Source organism: Apteryx rowi, unplaced genomic scaffold, assembly GCF_003343035.1.
Source record: "Apteryx rowi isolate R43461 unplaced genomic scaffold, aptRow1 scaffold_394, whole genome shotgun sequence".
NCBI lineage: Eukaryota > Metazoa > Chordata > Aves > Apterygiformes > Apterygidae > Apteryx > Apteryx rowi.
Window position 1 is genome coordinate 416563 of NW_020450463.1, and position 25601 is coordinate 442163.

The window sequence follows — 25601 nt, forward strand, 5'->3', positions numbered from 1 at the left end:
AGAGATAGGTGTCACATGACCGGAAAAAAAAAAGCACTTAAGGTAAGTTTCTATGATGGTTGAGTTGCTGTGTGTGAAGAAGYTACTGCATGTCTGCACAGCCACAACAAGGACTGCTCTTTGCAGCCTCCGAATGCAAAGTGTCCCAGCTTCAGTCACTAAAACTGATTTATTTTTGCTTTGCAAGGAGGGGAACTTGATACAACCAGCCACTGGCCTGGGAGACTAGTGATAGCTTGCTAAAAGACAGTAATTTGGTTGCCTGCAGCCCTGTGAACATGCTCTAAAGTGTTTTTGCATCCCCTTATAATTTGGTATGCTGTCTTTGTTCCCTATTCAGTTTATTTTGATTAAATTTGTTACCTTAAAAATCATCTTAAAAATATCTTAGACGTTTTTACTTTAAGATAATCGAGGTAAGATTTATAAGGAGAGTGCTTATTGTTTTGATGGCCTATATGCATCAAAAATAATGCTTGACACGATGTATTTTATCTGTAACTGCATTCTAGCTGAATAACGGAAATGCCTGTGACATATGCTCTAGTGAAATGTATATAGCATCCACTTTGGATGCTTTTAAAACAAAGCTCTGTTTAGAAATCAGGATTACTTTGTACTTAATTTGCACTTATTTGCATAACCTAAAATGATTGAAGTTCTACTTATTTTTTTTTTTAATACCCTAAGGAAAAACCCTAGGAGAGAAGTGTTAACTTGCACGATTCTAAAGGGGATTAAGTATTCCATGCTATCTGCATCCCAATGTTGCTGCTGTTCATAAGTGAACAATTTTGCTTTGAAAAGTTTATTGTTTTTTAATGTAGCTTTCAAAAGCTGCAAGTCTTCCATGTTCTTTCCAAGTCAGGCTATTCTCAGTGGTCTGTTCTGCATTTCCATGGCATCTAAGGGCAGACCAGCTCCAAGTCAAAACTTTGGTCTGCTCTTCAGGGGAGCCCTGCCTTGAAGTGATGCTTGTTGTGGACTCTTTGTTTCCTTATGGCAGAGCTATTCCAGGATTTTTAGTTTTTTGGATTCAGGATTTTTCTTTTCAAGGCTACTGAACTAGGAAAGAAGAAATCCTTGGGATGCTTTTTTTCCTCTGTAAGCAGATATGGAATCTGCTTAAAGATTGCTACCTTGCCTTTGCAGTGTATGCTAGAAATGGTCGTCAAAGACRAGGAATTCAGCTGCCTGTTGCACATGGGGGAAGGTTACACAGGCAAAGAAAACAGCTGGCACATGTTTTCAGTGTGGAGAACAGGAATGAGGAAGTTAAATGTAAACTTTTACTGAAACCAAAGCAGAATCATTACTGATCATTACAGTTGGTTGTAAGGTTTTTCTTTCTTTCTCCCCACTCCACTTTTTCACAGATCTTTCCTATGTTTCAAAGCATGGAGTCCTTTTTGCTTCGTGTAGGACAATCGGGCTTTGCTGGAGCGTTCTAATTGCAGAGGCAATGCAGGATTGCCCTAGATGACAGAGATGATCCTGGTCTTAGCTGCATGTTCAAAAGTCTTAATTTCTCTTCCATAACTTGTTGATGTGCAAGGACTTGGTCGCAGCAGCTCTTGCAGGTCTTCTGATATCAGCAAGCTGTTTACCTCTAGCTGTTCAGCTATTTCATCCATATAGAGTATGCAGCATATGGTAGAAAGACTCTAAACTGAACAGGAATCTGATGGGTTATCTTCTCTCCTGTTTCCAGTCCCAAGGAGTCCCAAGGGAGATCACAGATGGCTGTAGTCCCTTTGGAAGCTGTGTATCTGCAGGTTTTAACCTGGTGTAATTACCCAGGGTGAACAGCACTGTTGTACGGTGACCTGTACTTGTGGCCCTGTGCTCCAGAGTTCCCTCTTGTCTGGACAAAGTAGAAACTTGCACTTGTCCAGACTGAGTCTTCCTTGACCCCTATGTGTAGGGACTTTAGCACCAGAGCTCACAGCCTTGCAGCCTGAGCGTATTTATCTGCTCTGATGGCACTTTGATGTATAGTTTACTTCCTTAGAGATAGAAGATAGCTAAATGCAGTTTTTGTAAAAAGACTCTTTAAAAACAATTGTTGATCGCTTCATGTGGCACGAGGAAAGTAACAACTACTTTCAAAATTAGAAATACTTTTCAAAATCCCTTCCTTCAGTTTCCTTATGTTTTGGATTTAGCCCTATTCTTCTACTGAATTTCATTACTTAAGTGCTTTTTTTTTTCCAGCCTGATCTGGCTGATAAGACCTAGTTACTACTGCTGTGCTGACAGCTTGCTGCAGTTACCCTGGTGTTCTTGGTGTTTGCCATCCCATTGAAATGGGATGCTACTCATATGAATGGAAGACAGTCAGTGTTAACAATATTCATTGTTTCTGCTTTGGCTGTATCCTTTTAATTTGAGTCAAGATGAAGACAGCACAGAAGATAAAGAATATAACAAGTAATTGTATTGTGGACTTTGTGTTTTTATGATGTTGTTTTTTAATGAAGTCTCTGCAGAAACATTTCCCAAGTCGTCATACTGCTTTTTCTAACCTGTATGGTGACATTTTTCCATTTTAGTCTGGGATTTGGCCCAGAGATTTGAAGAAGCGTATTACTTGCCATCATCTTTTCACTTGTATTGCAGATTTTTCAAGTTGTTAAGACTTCTCCCAAGGAATATTTACTTCTAGATCGATGAATGAGAAATATCCAAAGCAGTAGTTTTAACTTGCAAATCTTAGAGTTTAAGTAAGCTAAATCTTCTGGAGTTGCTCCCAAATTTGGAGTCTAACTTCACAGATGATTATGTATTGATAAATAAACCCCCTGACTTTAAACGTTGGTCCTCATTTGAAATGCTGTTTGTTAGGAGTGGCTGAATCTGGTAGCCCTATAGAGGCAAGGCTGCTGCAGTTCTTTTCCCCCAGATCCAGCCAGTATTGAAGCTGAGCAGGTTTTCCTAATAGACAATATGTATATGCGTGTATACATATGTATAAAACACATATGCACTGTGGATCCCTCTAGTCTGGCCTTGGACACTCAGTCTGTCTGTAGCTGCCCCCAGACCCCCAGGTCTCCCCAGTTGCCGGCACCTGTGTGTATAAACCCCAGAGGTGTACAGGCCCACTCCAGTCGCTGGTACTCAGAGTTGCTGCGTGCACACATACACGTGTGCACTATTATAGATCCTTTCAGTAACTGGCCTTAGACATTTGATCTAACCAGTAACTGGCTCAGGATTTCCTGGTCTCCCAGTTACCTCATGCACAGACACRCAAGCAAATGTGTCTCTCGGGTAGCTGGTCCAGACCTCTGGCCTCTTCAGTAGCTTAACGTCAGACCTCTTGATCCCTCCAGCAACCAACTCTTAGACCCTCTGGTCTCTCCAGTATCTGGTTTAGACTTGTGGCCTGGCTCCCAAACCTCTTATCCTGCTTGCTGGCTAGTTTGCCTTGATGTTCGTTAGTGATTACGCACACTGACATACACACCTAATGCAATATGCATGCGCTCCAGTTTGCTGTTGCTGGCACTGCAGATGTGCAGGCCCCTGTGACCTGTCGCCCCTTCTCCAGGGGCTGGCACTTGGACATCCATACGCAGACATGCGCACAGAATAGAGAACCTTCTCACCCAGGGAAATGGGAATGGAATTAAATAAGAAGACAGGACAGACTGCGCTGATCAGGCATAGGGCATGGCCAGACTGACCAACAACCCCGTTTACTTACCACTCGTCCCTTTTATCCCCTTGTCCCTCTGTTTTCCCAYACTTGTTCCTCTGCAGTTCAACTTGTTCTCTCCCTTTCCCCAGCTTTGGTCCTTCCCCTAAACGTCCTGTAAAGTCTCACCTAATCCCAAGTGCTCCTCCTTGGCATCTCCCGTAATGAGGTCCATACCTGCATCTACATTGAATCAAAGAAGCGGAAAATGTTTTGAGGAGTTCCCTTTCAGATGCCCAGATTCAAAGACACTACAAGAAGTGTCTTGAGGGAGTGTTAATTACAGCCTCATTCCATCAGGTAGGAGAACAGAAGGAAGGAAGGCAGGCTTTCCCTCCTTCATTGCTCATTTTGAAGGTGATAGAAATCCTCCAAGTGCAAAAGACCTGTCTTATCTCTAGAAGTTCAAGATGAACATTGAGACAACTTGTTCAGAGTTGTCCGAAAAGAAGAATGTGAGATGCCCGCAGGATTGCCTGGGCCTATGGTTCAGGGCTGACTCTTGAGCAGTCTGTCTTAGCAGCTGTCACTACATTACACTGCAAGGAACTTGTGCAACTACTGTTACCCTCCTATAACTAAATTTTGCCACTCCTGTCCTGGCATGTTCATGCTCCTGTCATGATCTTGATCAAGTCCTAATCGAAGTACTTCTTAGTATCCACCTCCCGAGTCAATGTCAGGAAGTAGAAGAATCTTGCTTATTTTCTGCCTTTTTCAGAGTGAGTTTTAGTTTGGCATGCTCTTAATGAAATTTCATCTTGTAGATTGTACAAGTCCCTTCTCAAGGTCACCACAGCTTTCCTCAGGTAGTAAAAGTATTAGTACTCATCCTTCTTGTAGGAATAGCAATCTGAACCAGACCAACAGGAATAAGCGAGTGTTACAAATTTTGATATGATGAGTCTTGCTCATTTCTTTCTTTGTGGGTGGACAGAGCTCATAATAAATATGTATAGCTATGTATATGAGACTTTTCAGTAACATTTCCTTAAATATTATGAGAAAGAGAGGTTACTGTGGCATGGCAAGTTGGTATCTTAAGTTCCCTTTTGGTTTTCTGTGGATAAATGCAGTCCTGAAGGAAATCTTTCTGTCCTTCTGAATGTGGTTGTAAAGGGGAGACAGCAGAAAAATCCTCCTATCTAGATTTCAGTTCTAGGATATGTGAGGTCAAGCTTAACTGTCCCTATGAACCAGTTATTTTGAAATAGAAGATGGCTTCTTCATGAAACTAAATTTATGAGATCTTTTAAAAAATAATTTTGTTACAGGCAAAAGTGTATGGTAACTTTTCTCAGAGAAAATTAAGCTCAAGTTGTCTACAAGAAAAGCTGAGGGGGAAGCATTAGCTTTGAAAATTCTTTTTTTTTTTTTTTTAATGTATTTTTTCTGAAAGCTACTTGTAGGCTCAGAAGTGGATCAAGATCTACCAGCTGTTAGTTGCCCTACTATCAGTCAGGAGAGTTTTAGAACCAAAGTGCATCAATAAGGCAGAATTTCCTTCTTAGCTGAACATACATGATTCAGATAAATATATTCGAATTTCCTTCTTTTCTTAGGAATTTTCTTCGGGCAAAATTGAATGTTTCAATGGACATTGTTTAAGATCAATGAGAAAAAGCATTCCGCCCTCTTCAGACTCTAGCTTTGACAAAAGCATGGAACTACTAAGTGAAAATGTCAGTGGAAGACACTTCACTAGGTAATGTATTTCTGTGTTTCCTATGTTTGGTCAGTTTGTAGATTGAAAAGGAAGTGTAATAGCATATACAATGAGCTGTGCCATGCTAAATCTGCAGCTAAAAATCTACAGAGGAATATGATTACATTAACTTTAATGTCAGTACCTTAGAACTGGAGTGACTTTTCTCAGTGAAGGTCTTCTGCTTGTATAAAAATCCTACATCTTTTCCGAACTCTTTTGAGATCTCTCTTCCACTTGGTTGCTGAGATATTATCTGCACTATTGAGACTTCAAAGTTACTCAGTTTGGAAAAGCATATACTTACAGACCTGTGTACATATGGTACACAGCAAATTGGGTTCTAATTCTTCCTTGTGGTCTATAGGCTTTTCTCTGCCTCAGCTGGAGCACTGGATTTGAAACGTGGTGAAGTTCCCTACTCTTGATGGAACTAACACAGTGACTCTTTTCTCCCTTCTCTCCCCCATCCTCTTTCTTTATGTAGGCGATTGGCAAAACTGAAAGCAGACAAAAAACCTGAAGAACGTAAGGAAGGTAAGTAGCAGTAACTCCAAAAGATCCCCTTTTAGCCTGCTTTCTAAAGGAGGATTACACTTGGTCACTCCATCTATTTTACTTAGCCCCCAAACTTTTGAACTTTTTGGCCAAAATCTACAGAAGTTGTTGTGAGAATAGATATTTCAAAGATAATGAGTCTCCTATAAATTTAATGAACAGAGGTAGATGCAAATAGGAGGATAGCTATTAATCCTTTGAGAACTGGGGGAGAGTGCTGTGTGAATTCCAACCTGTTCTTAGGCACTAGAGAATCTGGTCCTTACCTTAGGTTTCTCTATTATATGAATTTTCTGGAGTCTGCAGGACACAAAGTAACTGAAAAATGTTCTTGCAAAGAGGAGAAAATACTGCAGTATAATAAATTATAAGATATTGCRAGTTAGATAGTAATTCAGACATGAGACGCACAAATTCATTGGAAGTTTGGAAGGTTTCACTGATGTTCAGTGGTTTAATCTGGAACCAAATTGGTGACTTGGTGAAAAACACCTTTGGTGCTGTAAGACTGCTTTCTGACAGCTGACAAGTCTGTTTTAGACAGAGTCCGTCAGTTACGAGCTGAACAGGGTGAAGGTGCCTGAAATACACCTGAGGGGGTTGTAGTTCAACTTCTAATTGTTTAATGTAAATTATTAAAACTAAGTTTGACTTTAGTAAATACAGTTAGTAAGGATGACTTCAAGTCATAGCTGTGTTTATACTAACAAGGTGATACAGCTGTTACTTTCTGACTGTCCTCTGTATGTTAACTATTTTAGTGTAACTGGAATCTGGGGCAAAGGATGCTGAATGGTAAATAATGGGCAGATTTTTTTTTTTAAAGAAAGCTGAAAGTGTGTTTTCCGGTATTTAGGTGTTTATCTTGAGACAATTCTTATCTCCTTGAGTTATTGTGTCATGATGCAGAAGCTGAAAGTGATATATCCTTAAACAGGATGCTAAAACTGTATTCATCTTAAGAGACATCCCATGTAAACAATTTCTTTAAACACTCTAAGTTCAATTTTATATCAGTGGAGTAAAAACAGCTTAGAGAGAGAGATTTATTATTCTTACTTTTCAAAATATAAGTAACTGGAGTAACTTTCTTCATTCGTGAAACAAAAATGGCATGTTTGTTTTGATCAGACTTGTTTTCTGTCTATTAAAAAGTTCCTGTACAAGTCATGTTTTTACGTAGATATTTATAGTTTTGTATGTTTAAACTAACTTAAGTAGAATGCTGTATCTGTGACAATAACCTCTGATTAAGTATTTAAACAAAAACTCAACCCATTTTGAATTTTGATTACATAATTTACTAGAGCCATGATGAAATAGAGGGAATGACATCTTTACAGTCTCAAGATATTTTATATATTAATGTATTTTAGTCACCAGATCTCTGAAGACCAGAGCTGATGCAAAAGCTACAGAAGAAATCCATGAAGAAAATGGGGATTTGGAAGTTCGTCGAAGCTGCAGACTTAGACGAAGTCGTTACACTACTACAAACCAATCTGTTTTGTTTGATAAACTTATAACAAAGTGAGTGTTTTTTTCATTGTCTTGCAAAATTACTAAAATAATCCATATCAGCAAGCCTTTGTACAATGACGTATTTGGATAGGCACTCTCCTCCTTTCGACAACACAAAGAGGTCCTGTTATTCCTGGCAGCAGGAGCTAAATGTATTAAATGAATTCCCTATATGCTCCTGTGTATGTGATGCGTCTTTGTTGATAACTGCTGGGTGCCAGGTCCCTCCACAGCACAGTCCCGTCAGGGTTGCACAATGTGGAATTTCGGAATGTTTGCTCACAAGCAGCACATTCCCGTCCTTGTTACTGTTCTGTTGTTGATTGCGGTGGTAGGACCTTTGTTCCTTGCTCAGTTAAGTCTCCTCCTTTTCCTCTGCCTACACAGATTTCTCCTGTAATTAGCATAAATGTATCTTTTTTTTTTTTTATACTTGTGGTTTTTGATATGGTGCAGCCAAGCTGGTTTAACCTTGAGTGTTTTGCAAGTAGATAGTCATAGCTATTTAAGTCTTCCAGGACTGAGAATGTGTGTGAGAGGATGAATTTTGAAGGTGCTTCCATGTCTAAAGAATTTGGACATGGCTGATGTTTAATTTGTCGTTGCTGTCTTAGTTTTGTGATTGTCGTTTGATGAAAGACCTTCATAGTCATGCCTTGTTTGTATAGGGGCTCAATGCTTTCTGTATTATGACCAAAATGATTCCTTTACGTTGTGACTTTCAGTAGATTTAACTTGCTGTCTTCAGCAATTTTCTTGGTAGCAGAAGCTCCTTTATTTTTAATGAGCTTCTCTTTCATGCTTACAAAATATATGTGGTTCTTATGCTGGTTAAGCTCCTGAGGAACACAGGCAAACTGAAGCAGTCCTAACTTTCTGCATTTCTGTCTGTGGTTTACTTCTCCAAGCGGCTTTTGTGAAGCCGGGATAAGCATTGTTTTCTAGAAGAGTTGCGAAGTGTAACAACAGTAGGGTGGCCTTTCTAGCACATGTAATCATGGAAGAACAACATGAAGTTTAGATTACAGTTAAAGGGAAGAATAAGCAGTCTTTATCTGAGGAAGGCCGTTAACTAAAAATGATTTAATGCTATCATGCAGGGCAACTTAAGTACTATTAAAAAAAAAACATAATTTCTTTCTAATGTCTTACTATGATCTTCAAAAATTTTATTTTTCTCCTACTTAAACAGATTTCTTTTCCCTGTGCTCAGCAACAGGGAAAATAAACTTGAATACACTGTGTGATTACAAATATTTACGCAGTTGTTCTAAAATCTCTCCATGAAAAAGTAAACTTCTGACCTAATTTTTAATTAGTACTTAAAAACTTGTCTAAGTGTCAGTTTGACTCTGTTTTATAGATAACATTAAAATGCCCTACTGATTATATTTACTGTTTTAAACATTTTTTGTACTTGCCTATCTTTGGTCTTATATGCCAACTTTTTATCTTAGTACTGCAGAAGCAGTATTACAAAAAATGGATGACATGAAGAAGATGCGTAGACGCCGAATGATGGACTTAGAAGACCTTGGGGTGTTCAATGATGCAGAAGAAGTAAATATTCATTTATTTCTGTATTTTTGTATATTTGAGTATGTATGTAATATTTGAAATGTATTTGAAATAGGAAAATGATTTAGTTGTATTTTTAATTTAGCTGAAATAACTTACTCCAAAGAGTATTGCAGTCTAAAATGACTTTTTTTTTTGACTGTCGAATGACAACTTACAAAATTATTGGTATGGCCGTACTGCAGGTATTCTCTAAGGGTGGCGGAAATATCTTCAGAAAATGTGAAACAGCACTAAGATGCCAACAGATACATCTTATGCCACGCTTCCTGAATTGCCTTATTGTGATTTTTTGAATGGACACACTGTTTAGAAACATCTGTTTCGGGACTTGGGTTTTCACTTCAAGACTTGCTAAAAGCTATGACTGGGAATTAAATATGCAACAAGACTGCCTAATGCCTTTCATCACGTCGGCTCAACTCAGCTGTTTGTCCTTTTATCCTTAGTTCCTAAGTTATGTTTCTGACCATGCAAAAAAAAAAAAAAAAAAAGATGTTTGGAAAGTTTGGTTAGTGCACAGACTATAAAAAGGCACTGTATAATGCCTTCATGTGGTTGTCGGTGTGAGACTCAAGCTTTGATTCCTGTTTACCTGTATTTTTTCTTGATATCTTCTCACTTCACGAAGAATCTCCTGTGTCGTGTAGTTTAATCATCTGTTACGGGCAAATGTATCATGTAAACGTTTTCATAAGTTGACTTAAACTCCATTTTAGAATATTGCCTTGATTAAGAACCACTTCCAGAATTTCCTTTTCAGGGATTTGAAGCCTTTTAATTTCTAAACTGAATTTACTGGTAGCTACTTTATGTATATTTGTTCCTGGGCCAGCTTTGCCTGTGAGCTTAAGTCCCTAGAGGAACTTCTGTTAAAGTTATATGCAGCAATCATATTTCCTCSTTTTGCGCTGTTAAATTCAGTTCTTCTAGGGTCCTTTGGAATGATAGCCTCTTCATTTTTTTGAGCAACTTTATAGCCTGTCTTTGGAGCTTTCTGTTTAGATCCAAATTCCTTTTTTCAAATAGAGCAGAACTATTCACAGTACTTCATATGATATCTCGCAAATGCCAGTATGAATTCTCTTACATGTGCTAGGAAAGTATTGCTTTTTCCATGGCTCTACTGAAGTGTTGGATTATTAATCTGTGATTAACTGATGCACTCAGTTTTGTATCTGGATAAGAAATTTGCAGCAAATGCCACATTTACTAAGCCCCAGTTTAGAGCAGAAATTCTTGTTACTAATCCTGGGTGCCAGAATGACGTTCTTCCTGCCTGGGTGCCATCTGAGGTTAGTGCTGCTCTCCATGTTCATGTTTTGGTTCTTTGAGAGCACTGGGATAAAAATGACTGATAGATTAATATAGTTGAGGAATCTCTTTGGACGTCCTGGTTTTGCTTTGCTAATCACTTTTTGAACGTTTCCTGGGCCATGAATAAAAGTGTTGAGAGGCAAATTAGGCCATGAACTAAATTTAAAATTACAGGTTTCCTCTTATATTCAAACACGCTTCCGCTTTCTCATATGTATTAGACTGAAGGAGGTAAGCTGAAATAGTATGCGTCACTGGTGATAATAGGTAACGATAGATGGTTGTATGCCATTAATCCTTAATTGCTTTCTGTGTAGGAGAACTGTATGTTAATTGAATCTTTTGTGTACAGTATATGCTGCGCCTTTATAAAGTTACTATGTAGGCACAAAGTACATGCATGTCAGGTGTTCTGCATATTTGTGACCTGATCTTTCTTGTTTCTTTTAATGAGGAAAATCTTGATGTGTACTCCCGAGGAAAGAAGAAGAAAGAAATTCAAAGAACTGATGAAGAAATAGCTGACAATCAAGATGGGAGCGTAGGTTAGTTCTGGCTTTAAATTTTTTTTATTGTGTTCTAGCCAAAAGCTTCGCCTCAAACAATTGAAGYGAGCTGAACTACTAGATAATTTTCATCTGTGCATAATTCTATATTGCCATCAGGGTTACAAGCCAGAGTCATGGATGCCAGGACTAGACTGGACTGAGCTTGGGGGGAAAAAAAAGGTTGGGGGGGGGGAAGAGGAATCAGTCCTTTTCAAAATGCTTATGACCGAACACAAGATAAAAGGCGACAGATGGCTGTAGACAGGTGGGAAGTCAAAGAAATGGACAGTATTACTCAGAATGAGAAACAGTGCTCTTGCTACAGCAGTAGCGTGACAGTTTTCGTGGTTTTGAGCAGCATAGCAAGAATTTTCAGGAAGTAAGATAGGCTGCTAGATGTGTATGAAAGCTCCTCCGAAGCGTGAAGATCAGCAGGGGAGAAGATAAAGTGTTACTTGCTGTTGTGTTTAGCAGATAGTGGAAGCTGCTGTCAGGGCCTGTTTGGAATCAGGAGCTGTCATCTTGGTGCTCAGTAGGAAGTAATATAAGGAATGAAGTTAAGTCGTGAAAGGCCATAGTAACTTTACATTTGATGTGACAGAACAAACTTCAAGGTTTTAAGGACAATGTTAGCTGTCATTAAGGCAATAAGTTAGGAATATGATTCTTGTAGCAGCTTCCTGAACAAATCCAAGTGGGGCAAGACTGTTTTTAAGGATAGAAAGCGATGTTGCAGTAGTTGGGCTGATCAGAACTTGGATAATTCAAGAAATGATTTATGCAATACCTAGTGAAGGCAATATCTTTTACGTGTTATGCAGTCTGCACAAGACTTGAACACTGGCAATGAAGACCTACAAAAAGGTTCAAGACACATGTCCAGGTAACAGGTGTTAATGAGCACTGTGAAAATCTTGCTTTCAATCATTAACATGTCAGAACAGTCCATGGCTTGTTTTTAATTGTTAGTTCAGACCTAGCCTGGGACTTGCAAACACTCACCTTAGTGATCAGAACTCATAGGCCACTGACAGAGCATTTGGAGTGCCAGGAGGAAGCTAGGGAGAGGGTGGCCTATCGAAACCAAGGTACAGGAGGACATTAATAAAAAAAACAAACAAACAAAAAACCCACAACCATGGTCCAGCATGCCAGAGGCATTTGACTAGTAAGGCAGAATGAGAGTTGGCCAATGGTTTGGCAATCTAGTCGAGAAAAATTAACTTAAAATTTTAATAAGAGTWGCTTTAATCCAAGGAATCATCAGTCTAGAGACTGGAGCTATATGGCTAGGTTAAAGTATGTGGATTTCAGGGAGCTGAGCAGGAGGAACTTGTAGAAAGCAATTATAAATAGTATGTTGAATGGGAAAAAAGAGTATGGTGCAATTCATACATGAGCAAAGTGAAAACTCTAGAATTTTAAATTGGGAGAAAGCTAAAGCATGCTTTTATAATGAGAAGTGGGCCAGAAGAGAATGAATCACTACAGAGAAAAGTGTGCGAGTTTTGGTGTAAAGGAGATTGGATGAGATCAGTGGAACAAGTGGAGGAATTAGAGGAACAGGAGAGCAGAGAAATCCATGCCTTTGTGATAAAAGTGTTGGAGGGCCAAAGGTGGGATGGTAGTGATTGCAAACTCGTTTCTCAGATTTCCATGGGCCCTGTCTGTATACCCCACATAACTTATCTTTCCTTTGGAAAGCAATGCTAACTTTTGGGGGGAGGAAAGAAAAGTATTGTTTTTCCAGGAATAAAATTTAATTACTCTTAGTGAGTAGCTAGGTAAACAGAGCTTTTACATTCCTTACCTGGTGTCCCGCTATTAATGTGAGAGGACATTATTAAGAGCTTTCTAGATAATTATACTCAGTGTCTTGCATTCTTACCATCTGCCATGAAAAATATTTAAGTTACTTTACAGAAGCTAATGGCATAAACTTTTCCTGTATGCATCAGATACTGTTTTCTTGTTGGGGAGTGTTCAAACCGGTGACTTGCCTATTGTTGCTCAGGTAATCTGCGGCAGAGCTAGGACTTGGAACTAGATTACCATGATTAGTCTTACCACTGTAGAGGATTAAAAAGAAACTAATTGAAACACTTTCTCAAAATAACAAGAAATAACTTTCTGAAATAACTGTTTTCATGATAGCTGAATCTTAACTAAGCAAGATGACAGAATTCTGTCTGTTACTATCACTGAGACTGGTGACAAGTCACCCAGTGATTTCAGCAACGACAGAACAATAGCTATTAAAGTAGGTATGTATATGTATACTTATACATGTTCCTCTGCTGATTTCTAATTTGTGGATTGTCTTGCATAAGTTGTTCTTGGTTTTGCAGATTTTAAAATCTAGTGTGTCATTGATATGATGATAATAGTAAACCCCATAAGTATCTGTGTACTGTATTTTGGATTCAATATAAATAACAGTATTTAAACAATTTAATGTTAGATATTTTGTAAGCAATAATAATTATGTTGAGGTACTATAATTATAGAATCATCAGAAGAAGGTGAAGACCAAGATGATGAAGATGGAGAAGATACTCAAAAGCGTTATGACCTTAGACAGAGGAAAACTGTTGTACGCTATCAAGCTCCATTGGAAAGTAGGTTATATGCACAACTGCTCTTAAAGGCTCATTTCTTGCATATAAATGAGATATGTTTTCTTGAATGAAAATACATATGCACACACTCAACTTTTATTTAAATTTCTTACTTTCATTCTGCAAGTACATTTTGCTGCATTTGTTACATGCATGTATCCTGTGCACATTATCTTTCTTTGCCGCTTCACGTACTCATTGCTGTTTTTCATTTATTATATGTGTTGGTTGGTTTCTAATAGATGTCAATGCCGTATTACAAATGTACTGCTATAATGTGACTTCAGAGGGTCTACTCTTTGTAATTCTGTTTCTACTTGTAGTTTAGCTTATAATAACATTTTTCTTTCATTGTACTATTTTATCAAAGACTTATAGAATAAGTATTGCTATTTCCATATCTGAACTTGCTGATTTTAATTTAAAGATCTCCACTGAGAAGTATAAAAAGATGTATATATCCTTGAAAGAATAGTAACAAAACCAACCTGGTAGTCTTACTCCCTTGTGACTTTGTTTTCCTTAAAAAGCAGATGTGTGTTTGTTTCACTTGTACTATGCATTGATAAAAGACACTTGAAACTTCCCTTTGGTCTGTAAAGAGGGAGATGGGTGAAACCCATCACATTTTCTGCCTCTTTTGCTGCCCTTCTTTATCTTAAAGGAGGATGTATCACTGTTCTAAATATTTTGCTTTCAATAGAACCAAGGCAACGTAAGATATTTTTTTCGGGACGGTCTTCTCCTGTCAGACAAAGATATTCTTTCAGAAGTGCTCAGTCACAAAGCCCTTGCTGCAAAAGAACTAACAGGTTGGTGTATGGTTAGTGATAGTTGTTTTTTATCAGTAGTGCTGTCAGTCACGTCACTGAATAGTGCTTTAAAGAGTTTTAGTTTCCTATGTCCCATGATTAAAATAATTTAATAAAAAACAACTTTAATTTGACATTTGGGTGAAACAAAGTCTTTGTTTATATGCAGAATTCAAAAAGTTGGTTTGTAATTAGTGCAAGTAATGAAGTGGAAACAATTCTAAGCTTAAAGACAGAATCTGATATGCATCTCAGTATTTAAATATGATATATGGCATTGAATAATATATACTTAGTTTTCTATATCGTCTATTTTGTAGTCTGCAATGATTTTAAAGAAGTCTGAGAACTTATGTCAAGATCCTATATTCCATTGGCAGGCTGCCTGACCCAGCTGTTCCTGCCTTTTGTTAGATCCGCATTTGCTTTTAAAGCTTCACGCAATAATATCTTCTCTGCCTATGGCAGGGAGAAAGAACAGTTAGGGGAAACAAGGGCGGGTGACCTGGGAAGTCATAAAGCGTAAAGACTGTGGGACTATAAGTAGCTTAAGCTCTCTCAGGATCCCCCCTTCTTCACTTGTCCTGCTCTTTTTGGTAACCGCTTTGAACATTAAGTTCAGTGGAAATCAGGGGAAATAGATTCACTAAAACAATACAGTTACTTTGCACTGTTCTAGTGTACCATATGAAAGACAGATTGAATACAAATACTGTGTGTATATATATTTTAATCGCTCAAATACTTGGTCTAGTTTCTTTTTGGAATCAGTTCATATTTCTGTATGGAACTATCCTTAAACAAGAAAAATTCCAAATAAATTGTTAATTGCCTTAGTGATGACAAGGGGAGTTGGATTCTGTAAGCAGTTAGAGCATGGCGAATGCTCTCTGTTGCTGGATATGAACACTTTGTTTATCATTCTCGAAAAAAGGCAGTTTAGGAAGGGAGAGGGTGCATCAGTTTTTGAAGACCAATTTTTAAATAAGTTAGAGGGCCTCATATTTCACAGAGTGAATAGTTAATGTTTATGAAACTTGATTTTGTGTGTGTGTGTGTGTGTCAGATTGGAGAAAATGAGTAATTTGTTTATGAATTTTGGTTGTAAAATAAACATTTTTACATCTTTAACAAAAATTAAATTTTGCTATCATGAGGAAAATCATGTAATGTACTTTTGCATTCCTTATGAATCTGATTCCATCGCCTGGAAACTTAGATGTCAAAGTAAATTCTGAGGTAAATTCACTTGATTTTTGACATTATTTAGTGTGTTCTTAATCTTTTTTAATTATTTGTTTAAATATTTGCAGACGGAGACATGCAGTCCACAACAGTGATTCCACGTCCTCCTCCTCCTCGTCATCTTCATCTGATGATGAAGAGCGTTTTGAGAGGCGTAGGAAACGCAGCCGCAACAGAGCTTTAAGAAGGTTAATGTAATTAGAGAATGGGAAGGGGAGGAATCTACTAAAGAGGAGTAGCATCTGCCTAACTGAAGTGTTATCCTCTTAATCTTGTACAGATTCTAAATTGTGGCGATATTTAATCACATCTGTTGGAACTGGTGATTGTAACTCAGCTCTCTAAAACTGTATTTTTAGACTGATTCTTCATGAGCAACTGGATTTTTGGGAGGGGCTGTAGGGGAACTCTTACATAATTTTTTAATGTAAAATTCTACTTCTCCTTTGCTTTACAGTAGTTTACTTAGAAAACCCCTACAGCATAAAATTTAAAATAGAGGAAATGATGGATTTGCTACTTAAAATAGTGTTTTAACAGCATTTGCTGATAACTATTTAACAAATCTGTTTTCAGGTAGATGTTTCTGAAATGCATGTCTCTTGTTACACACAATATTTGGGAAAGACGARTGTTGTGTGGCCTTTCGTAATGTTAGCCCACACTGACTTAAGTGTCCCCTTGGTCTGAGACTGTAGCTTTTTAAAGGTAGAAACAAAGACTCTTTAAAAGAAGTGTGTGTGTTTGGGGGGGTTCTTTCATCGCAGAAATGAAGGTCAGTTCACAGTATCCACAGATGGAATAACTGGTTCTGATCTTGCATTCATATACGTGCCACGTTGACTGGCCTGGGAGATTCATAAGTGCTGAGAGTTGCAAAAGTGATTACTCAGCTTAATATCTGGAGTGACCACCTTCCTTTAGTTACTCTCGGACATGAAATGTATAGCAATTTGAATGAATTTTTAACTATTCAGGAAGTTTATGGAAATTTATATGGTCTTCTATATTTGCTTCCCAACATTAAAAAACAACAACAACAACAAAATCTTCTAGCTGCATCTTCAGTTAGAAGGTGCCTTTCTCTTTCTCCTTAATTCAAATCAGGTGTCTTCCCCTAAACTTTCGGAAAGATGAATTAAAGGGAATTCACAAGGATCGAATGAAAATTGGAGCGAGTCTGGCTGACGTTGATCCAATGCAAATAGATTGTTCAGTAAGTGTTTTTAACTCGTTGTGTTAGTGGGACTTTTCCAATGTTTATGAAAACTTTCCATAATGTGATGTCTATGACCACCTTCATTTACAGTTTTATCGCAAGGAACTTCACAACGTTGCCCTGAACATTTCCTTTGCGCTGGCATATAATAATTTCTGATGGAACCTTTTCTAGGTTGCAGCTTTCTTTAACATATGAAATGTGTTCTGTTGAATTTATCTTTAGGTACGATTTGATGGTGTGGGTGGTCTTTCTGACCACATTTCAGCATTAAAAGAGATGGTCATTTTTCCATTGCTTTATCCAGAAGTCTTTGAGAGATTCAAAATTCAGCCTCCAAGGTAACACACACTGAATCAAAACTAGAAATGCTAATTCAGCTGTTTTGGGAAGGATATTAAACTGAGGCATTAATATATATTTTTGGAGGATATTAAACTGAGGCATCAATATATATTTGTGCTTCAAAAAAATTTGGCATTGTTGAGGCTTTTTTACTAGTAAAAATAATTTCTTAAAATATATAAAATCTTGAATATATGCAGGTTCAAAATATAAGCAATGCCTTGTCATGTTTAAAGACTTAGTGTTTGGTGTTTTAAAATGAGAATATACGCAAAGTGTCTTGGTTTTAACAGGTGGGGTTGGGCTTTTTTTGTTTGAGTGTTTTATCCACAAGTCAACTTGATTAGTTTATAAGCAGGAAACAACTATCTATTGGAAGTCAAATGTAATTTGCTGCTTGAAGGTCCAGCTCTCTTCCCCCCCCCCCCTTTTTTTTTTTAATGCTCGGGTATCAATTGTAATATTTAGGACTTGCAACTAGAACGTTGCGGTGTTCATTATGCTTGGGCTAAAATAAAAATCTGTCCACTTTTTAAATAGCCATATTGGCACTGCGTTATGAAATAGGATCTTTAATTTATAGCTAACTGTTGGGATAACTTTTTTAGACATACATAGTATCATTCCTTTTTGGGAGTTTAATGTCTATAGATTTAATTGTTATCTTTATATATTCTCAGTCAGCAAAACTCCATCATAGTATGTTGAAATATGACTTTAAATTCTTTGCTTTCAATAACTTAAWTTTTTTTTTTTATTTGTAATACTTTTAAATGTTTTGCTTCTTTATTCATTTAAATTCTCTTTTAAACAACAGTATACTAGATTTTCTATTTGATGTTTAAGTATTACCTGGAAATGCAGAATACCTCCTCCCCCCCCAGCTTTAGACTTCCACCTCATTTATTGCCAGCAACAGAAAGTCTGGGAGAAAAAATCCAATAGCCTAAAACTTTTTAAGGTAGCGTGAAATGCTTTACTATCAATCCTGCCTTTTGTGAAAACAAGACACTGCAGTATATTAGTGAAGAACAAACTGGTGATGTATAAATTGTCTCAGTCCAGTCCTGGATTCTGTGCAGAGGTTTGCTCTTGGTTGGCTCCACTCTGCTGTAGTCCCCTGTGTCGCCTGTCAGCAGTTTGGGAAGTGTCCTGCAGGGACACTGCACTCTCTTCTGGAGATTTTGTGTGTCTGAGTTATCCCCTTTGTCTATTTTGTTTGCTGTCATGTGAAATTGTGTAGAAACACAAAACTTCCACTTGTTTTGACTTTTCTCACAATTTAGATATTATTGCTATTCTGGACATAGTGTTTGGGGTTGAAATAGGTGTTTTTGCACGATTTTGTCCTATGTGAATCTCTTTTTATTACAGAGGCTGTCTATTCTATGGTCCACCAGGGACTGGAAAGACACTGGTTGCTCGGGCACTTGCTAATGAATGTAGCCAAGGTGACAGGCGAATAGCCTTTTTTATGAGAAAAGGTGCTGATTGCCTAAGTAAATGGGTGGGAGAATCTGAACGACAGCTTCGTTTATTATTTGATCAGGTAAGGTTGAAATGTGCAATATGTTCTGTCAGAGTTGTAACTAATTTTCTGTGATAAACAGTTTTGAGGGGAACTTGCTCTTGTTTGTATTTTGCCAGTTTTCTTCCATTGAAATGGGAATATTGCTGTTTCCTTTCTCAGTGCCTCCATACTTTGGATCAGGGGGTTGAAATCTTGGAGATGTGTTGGGAAAGATTAAAAAACACACCAAAAAACCCCCTCAAACCAAGAATTTTTCCCACCAAAACCACAGAAGAGGTTGCAAGAGATAATGGCTTAGATTCAAAGGGAAACAGATGCAGGCTGAGAACATGGTCCCAGAATCATTTGAATTCGAAAAGGAAGCTTGCTTCCGGAACCTGTAACAGAATTAAGCTCTGACTCTGTTCTCTGTGGTTGCCAAATAGCTGTAAAAACTTCTGTTATGGTTTGTTTCCTGTCAGCCAGTCACAACTGGTTGACATAATCTGCTGTCTTCTGTTCCTCATGCCAGTTACTCCATTAGCTCAATTATTAGAGATCTCTGCTGGTCTGAAAATCTAGTTCCAATGACTTTGCACCCATAATGCTTTTCATGCACTTCCTCTTTGAATAGCACTGTTTTACTTATGTCAATATTCCTGCATCCATGTTTTATTCTAGGCCTATCAGATGCGGCCTTCCATTATTTTCTTTGATGAAATAGATGGTCTTGCTCCTGTGCGGTCCAGTAGACAAGATCAAATTCACAGGTACTACATTTTTTGCATCTACACATAATCTGCTTGATCTTTGTGAAGAGACCGCCACAACCTGTTTAACTTTATATGACACATTATCCTGAAAACTTGTAGCTCAATTATACTAAATTTCACATGAGTAAACAATAGTTCAAAACCATTCACTAAGCTTGATATCAGCATAACAGCTATGTTACCTTGTCTATTTTTAAGAGTGTCTTAAAATGAGTCCTTTCACTAATCAGCGTCTTAAGAGCAAAAGCTTGTCCTTTTTGAGTGACCCTTGGAGAAAGCCATGAAGAATGTAACAAAATTTGCTAAACCAGTGAAACAAAATAATATTTTTCTGTTAGTTCTATTGTATCAACACTTCTGGCACTTATGGATGGCTTAGATAGCAGAGGAGAAATTGTTGTAATTGGAGCCACCAACCGCCTGGATTCTATAGATCCTGCTTTACGAAGACCTGGACGCTTTGACCGAGAATTCCTTTTTAGCTTGCCGAATAAAGAGGTAAGAACTTGTATTCAGCTTTAATGCCCATACAGCAAAGTCTTTCTTTATAACAAAACCATGTAACAACAGGATATCATGGTGCAGTTAAGTTGGAATGCAGTGTTGTACACCTTGCACAAAAGAGGGATATCCTGAGAGACTGTGTCATGTTGTGGAGGGTAGATCTGGTATGAAAGAAATGGTTTACATACCAGAAAACTCCTTTCTCCCCAGATAAAACTGATCAAGCCTAAAATCAGATGTTTCACTTAAGCTGGAGCACATTTTTTTTCTCTGTTCCTGAAGTGGTTCGTGTTTGTTTAGTCTGCTTAGGGACTTTCATTCTGAAGTTGTGTTCTTGCTCTCAGTTCATCATTTAGGAAAGGGTAGGGGACATACTTGTGTTTGGTTCCCAGGCAGGGAATCCTGGGAGCCACCCATAGCTATTTTGGGAACTGACATTCTTACTGGTATTAACAGGGAGTTGGATGAAGATGTGAAGTACACTACACAGTGGCAAGGCTTGGAAAGCTTCTATTTATCGGCAATATCTAAGCAATGAAAAAATGGGTATATAGCAACCAAAAGTAAAAAATTTTTTTAAAGAAACTCCATGTGAAACTGATTTTTGTGCCTTTTGTTCTGGCTATCACTGATTATTTTCTTTCTAATTAGCACTTCTTGGGAAAAGGATAAAGTGCTTATTGGATTGGAAGCAAGTAAAAATGCACAAAACAGTATATTTAATGTAAACATTTGGCTCCAGTTTTCATGTGCTTTCATGTATAGGAGAGGGGGTGACATGAAATAGAGTCGTTATATGATTCGCTAGTGTGGAAGAATTCTAGAAATCCCTGCTGTAATTAATCTGTGTACCAGAAAATACTTAACTGAATTTCTGGCTAAGATCAGAGATGAAAATGGACAAAACCTAACATTTTCTGGATCAGTGATACTAGCCTGAATCATAGTTGTTGTTCTTTGTAGCAATTGTAGCAATTTGAAACAGTGCTAGGACTACTTTGCTTGAATGAACTGACAGAAAAGCAAATTTGATGAACCAATGAGTCTGTCACCATGAAATTTTGCTAAATTTGAGAGAATTTTCACTGAGGAAAAATCTCTTGTTTCCAGCTAAGTTTTCTATTAAATTTTTTTCCCAAGATCATTAGGTCTCATACTTGTTGAAACTTACTTTTTATAGAAGCTCTACATGCTTTTTGTTCCTGTACAGGTCCCCAGAAAGAGTTTAATGTAACAAACTGAGAATTATTAAACTTTAAAAAGTAGGGAGTGAATTCATTGAACTTTAAAATTCCTAAAAATTTAATATAATCACTTGTCTTAATCCGTTAATGTGAGGGGTTCCGCCTCTTGACTTAAGACAAACTATAACACAAGCACTTTGTTTCTAGGCTAGAAAAGAGATTTTAAAGATTCACACACGAGACTGGACCCCGAAGCCATTGGACATGTTTCTTGAAGAGCTTGCTGAAAAATGTGTTGGTAAGATCAAAAATGAAATGAGTTACTGCATGTGACTGAGTCCTAAGGAGTTTTAGCTTGTAACTAGTGGTAACCAAGCTCTTGTGCCTTGCTGCAGAATTAGCCAGTGAGCCAGCCAGCGTGTCTTGGTAGTGATCAAAGTTAGATGCTTCCATCTACTACTTTTTTTTTGTCTCTCAGTACACTGAAGGGCTTTTGGGGCATCTTCCTCAGGAGAAAAGTTTTGCTCAGAAGACTAATTTGTAAACTCAGGATATCAGGCTGCAGGCGAGATAACAAAGCCCTTTTGCAGCGCAGTAACGCTTTTTAAATTCTCTATTAAACTGTTTGTTTTTGAACTGCATACAAAGTCTTTACAGGTTGCACTTTGGAAATGGGGTTCTTGACTTTCCTGTGTTGCTTGGGACTGACGTAACATTCAATTTAATGTTTTGTTTATTAGGATACTGTGGCGCTGATATTAAATCCATATGTGCTGAAGCTGCCCTCTGTGCTTTGCGCCGACGCTATCCTCAAATATACAGAAGCAGTGAGAAATTGCAGTTAGATATCACTTCAATTAAAATAACAGCGAAGGATTTTGTTGTGGCTATGCAGAAGACTGTACCAGCTTCGCAGAGGGCTGTGGCTTCACCTGGACAAGCCTTATCACCCATTTCTAAACCACTGCTTGAAAATACGTTAGAGAGAATTTTAGAAGCCCTACAGAGAGTATTTCCTCATGCAGAGCTTGGACTAAAGAAGGACCAACAACAAGGTATAACCATAACATTCACTTCTTAAAATTTTGCCAAAGCAAAAACTTCTCATTTGTGCAGTAAACATATGCAAACCTTTCCATCCTGATGGGATTTTTAAATGGTAAAATTTTATTATTTGCATGTTCATGCCTTTATTTCAGGAATATGTAGAATACAGTACATGGTTTTTATTTTGGATTCTAAACTGAAATGAGAGATGAGAGCTGTGAACTACCCACCATTCACAGTAGGGAACTACATGTTATCTACTAACGCATCCTGTTTCTGACATTAGCAAGCATCGTATTTATCATTTTTAGAGATTGATTTAAGTTTTGAAGTATGAGGAACCTCTTTCCCTTTCAGAATAAATATTTAAGTATTTCTTCAGGGGCAGGGGAGGTTTCTRCACAAATACTTCTAATTCCTTTATTGAAAAACTTCAGGGCCAGGATGCTAGTATAGCTGGTTTAAGTTAAATGTTATTTTAGCTATCATCATTTTTCATCATAACCTTTTAATTTAAATATTTGTGGATCACACTGTACATTTGCATGTGAGATCACATGCATCATATTTCTTGACAATATCCTTAGAAGATGTGTTGATCTGTATATCCTGGGTCAGTAGTCTTCAGGCAAATGGGAGTTTGTAGCCATCGCATTCACTTAATTCCCATACTTTTACTGAGGGACACTGCTTCCACACATGCACAGCCTCATGGGTTGTGTAGGTGTCTAGGAACTACAAAAGTTGTTCCTGATAATCATATATCTTTGGGGGGGGGGGGTTCACCAGTAGAGAAACATACCTTTTGCAAAACATGAGACTTAGGAGAGCTCTGTAGAGACTTGTGCAATCTCTTTAGATCTGTGGTAGGATGAAGTCTTCAGAAATAGCATTCAGTGTGTGCCCATCGAATGGAGAAATACAAGATRAGTGGGCTTCATCACTGATTTAGAAGCTACATTAGAGCGAGAGAGACTATCCAGGAAAGTTAACAAACCCTTCTTGTCTTTCAGATGGTATAAACCATATTTTAAAAAATGATTCAATCTATAGTGATGAGGAATCACCTTCAGTCTTTGAAGATAAGCTATCTCATAAAATGCCTGGTAGACAAAAGGAAAAATTCCTCAACTTTAACAGGTAAATACCTGTCCCCCCCTTAGATTCAGCATCTTCACATTGCTGTCTTTGTAAACAGACTTGGCTATTGTAAGTGTGAGGGCTGGTAGATGAGGGAATAAAGAAAAATTTGGTGGTGGTGGAGCAATCAATTTTTGCAAGAAATAAGCATGAAGATAAAACTAGGTACTAAAGTTCTAATGAAGTACATTGTTATAACCGGTCGGACTGAAGCATCCAGTCTCCTTTTCCTAAATCAAACAGATCCACAAACTATTAGGGCATGTTGATTTAATCCCTGGTATTCTTTAAAGGCTCAGGACCAAAGAAGTGCTCTGTCTAGCCTTTTAGTTAAAAACAAAACAAAAAAACCCAAAAACCTATATGGATTTGTGTAGCTATCTTTGGCCTTCCAAGATTGTTAAAACAGTAGTGAATTATGTAGTAGGAACAAAGCTGAGAAATGGTTTATTAAAACAGCATAAGAAAAACTTGAAACAGTGTCTACATTTGTTACCTTCAAGCCACTGAGCTTAAAATAATCATTTGATATTTTAATGTGGAATTGATTTACACCCACAGTTGAAAAGGTAGATTGTGTTGTCGCAGTTGAGTCAATTATTATTTTCAATTTCTACTGTTGTGCTGTTCAGGAAATCTGACTTACTGAACTTGGTTAAGTCTCTCGGATCTTTGTCTTGAGCCAGAAGAGGTACCTCAGTATTGTGGTGGCAAAAACAAATGGTATTCACAAATGCATTTCATAATAATAATGCAAGATTATTAGGAAGCTTATTTGCAATCTGGGTTAGTAAACAGCACACAAGGAAAGATGAAGCAATTTGAATGACTGAATAAAATAAATACAAGTCTTAAGTACCTAATGGTAATGCTGTTAATTTAACCAATACAATTTTGCACATCTTCGGATACAGCTGATGTGTTTCAGTGGCCATGTTAATTTTTTTTCTAAAAAGTTCTGCTCCTTCATTCCCACCTTCTTCAATAACTGTTGACCAATTTCAGCTAAACGTGATAGATGTAAAGATCTCAAAGCTGTTTAAGCTCAAGATCTATCTTGTGGGTAGTGAAGAGATCCAGATTGGTGTGTGCTGAGGGAGAAAATTACCCTTCTACCCCATATCGGGTGACGGACGGGTTGTCCTGTGTGTATTTGTTTGGGCAGTCACTGATTTAAGGGCCATCACTTACCCAGCCAAACAAACAGCAGACAAGGTGGGGATCGGTAGGATTGCTTAGGGGCTGTATGGTATGAGTCTAAGAAAATGGGATTTAGTAGTCTTCCTGATCACAGAACAGTTTACTACTTGCTGGAGAATTAAAAAAAAGTACAGAGAAAAGTAACATCTATGTCTGTATTTATCACTTGATTTTTAAACTTTCTAATTTTGATCTAGAAATGCTTATCACCAGCCAACATCTTACAGGCCAAGGCTCTTACTAGCTGGAGAGCCAGGATATGGGCAGGGTTCTCACTTGGCACCTGCAGTAATACATGCTCTGGAGAAGTTTGCAGTTTATACACTGGACCTGTCAGTTCTGTTTGTTAGCGTCACATCACCAGAAGAAACGTGTGCACAGGTATCTCTTTTTAATCTCATGGGATTCATTGACTGTATGTAAACTACTCAAGTGAGGTAAGTGAAATCCATTGTTAATGGAGGTGACCTGGTTTTAATGTACTTTGTTTATTTCTGTTTGAAAATACGCTCTTTATTTTTTTATGCTGAGTGATATAGAATAAGGATGTTGTATGTGACCATGTCCGCTATTCCAAATTAAACAGTAAGGATATTGCTAGCCATTCAGGAAGCTGAAAGATGCTGCTGGCAAACCTCACTTTATAGCAGGAACGCTTGCTGATCTCAGTGGGATCCAGAAGTTGGTTTCATTGCTACCTAAAACTCTGAACTTCCAGTAGATGGCTCTGTATCAGCCTGACTGCGTGTCAYGCACTTTTTCTAGCTATTTGGTTGGTTGTTTTTTGTTTAATAATAGTGTAATGCAATCAAGGTTTTGGGGAAAGAAATAGCTTTCTTGTCTTTCATATAATTTACAGTTTGTACTACTGCAGCATATGCAGTAAAAGCATTTAAACTCCCAGAACACTTTTATTGGTACAGCATTATCTTTTTCTTAATTAGAAAAATACAGTATAAATAGATTTAGTGCTGCTTTGTTCCTTTTTACTTTCAGGCAGGGATTTTTCTTGTTGTTTTTTCATCACTGTATTATAGCATTTTGACCTTTTATTAGAAGCATTTGAGAGCTGCACAA

At 37.6% G+C, this 25601-nt stretch overlaps 1 protein-coding gene across 9 annotated transcripts in view; it reads left to right on the forward strand.

The window, feature by feature from the left end:
* Positions 1-25601, forward strand: part of ATAD2 (ATPase family, AAA domain containing 2) — a 38788-nt gene continuing 13187 nt past the window's right edge. For 8 of the 9 annotated variants that reach the window (XM_026074671.1, XM_026074672.1, XM_026074673.1 and 5 more), the window contains exons 1-18: positions 1-42; positions 5263-5405; positions 5893-5942; positions 7340-7493; positions 8942-9044; positions 10834-10924; positions 13435-13545; positions 14249-14357; positions 15671-15790; positions 16710-16818; positions 17047-17162; positions 18541-18715; positions 19358-19446; positions 19788-19947; positions 21345-21435; positions 21878-22192; positions 23198-23324; positions 24722-24905. In XM_026074671.1, the coding sequence (XP_025930456.1) occupies positions 16-42; positions 5263-5405; positions 5893-5942; positions 7340-7493; positions 8942-9044; positions 10834-10924; positions 13435-13545; positions 14249-14357; positions 15671-15790; positions 16710-16818; positions 17047-17162; positions 18541-18715; positions 19358-19446; positions 19788-19947; positions 21345-21435; positions 21878-22192; positions 23198-23324; positions 24722-24905 (2274 nt within the window). In that variant the 5' untranslated portion in view covers positions 1-15. Of the gene's footprint in view, positions 43-213; positions 315-5262; positions 5406-5892; positions 5943-7339; positions 7494-8941; positions 9045-10833; positions 10925-13434; positions 13546-14248; positions 14358-15670; positions 15791-16709; positions 16819-17046; positions 17163-18540; positions 18716-19357; positions 19447-19787; positions 19948-21344; positions 21436-21877; positions 22193-23197; positions 23325-24721; positions 24906-25601 lie in introns of those variants that run through there. The other variant, XM_026074676.1, reaches the window with a different exon arrangement.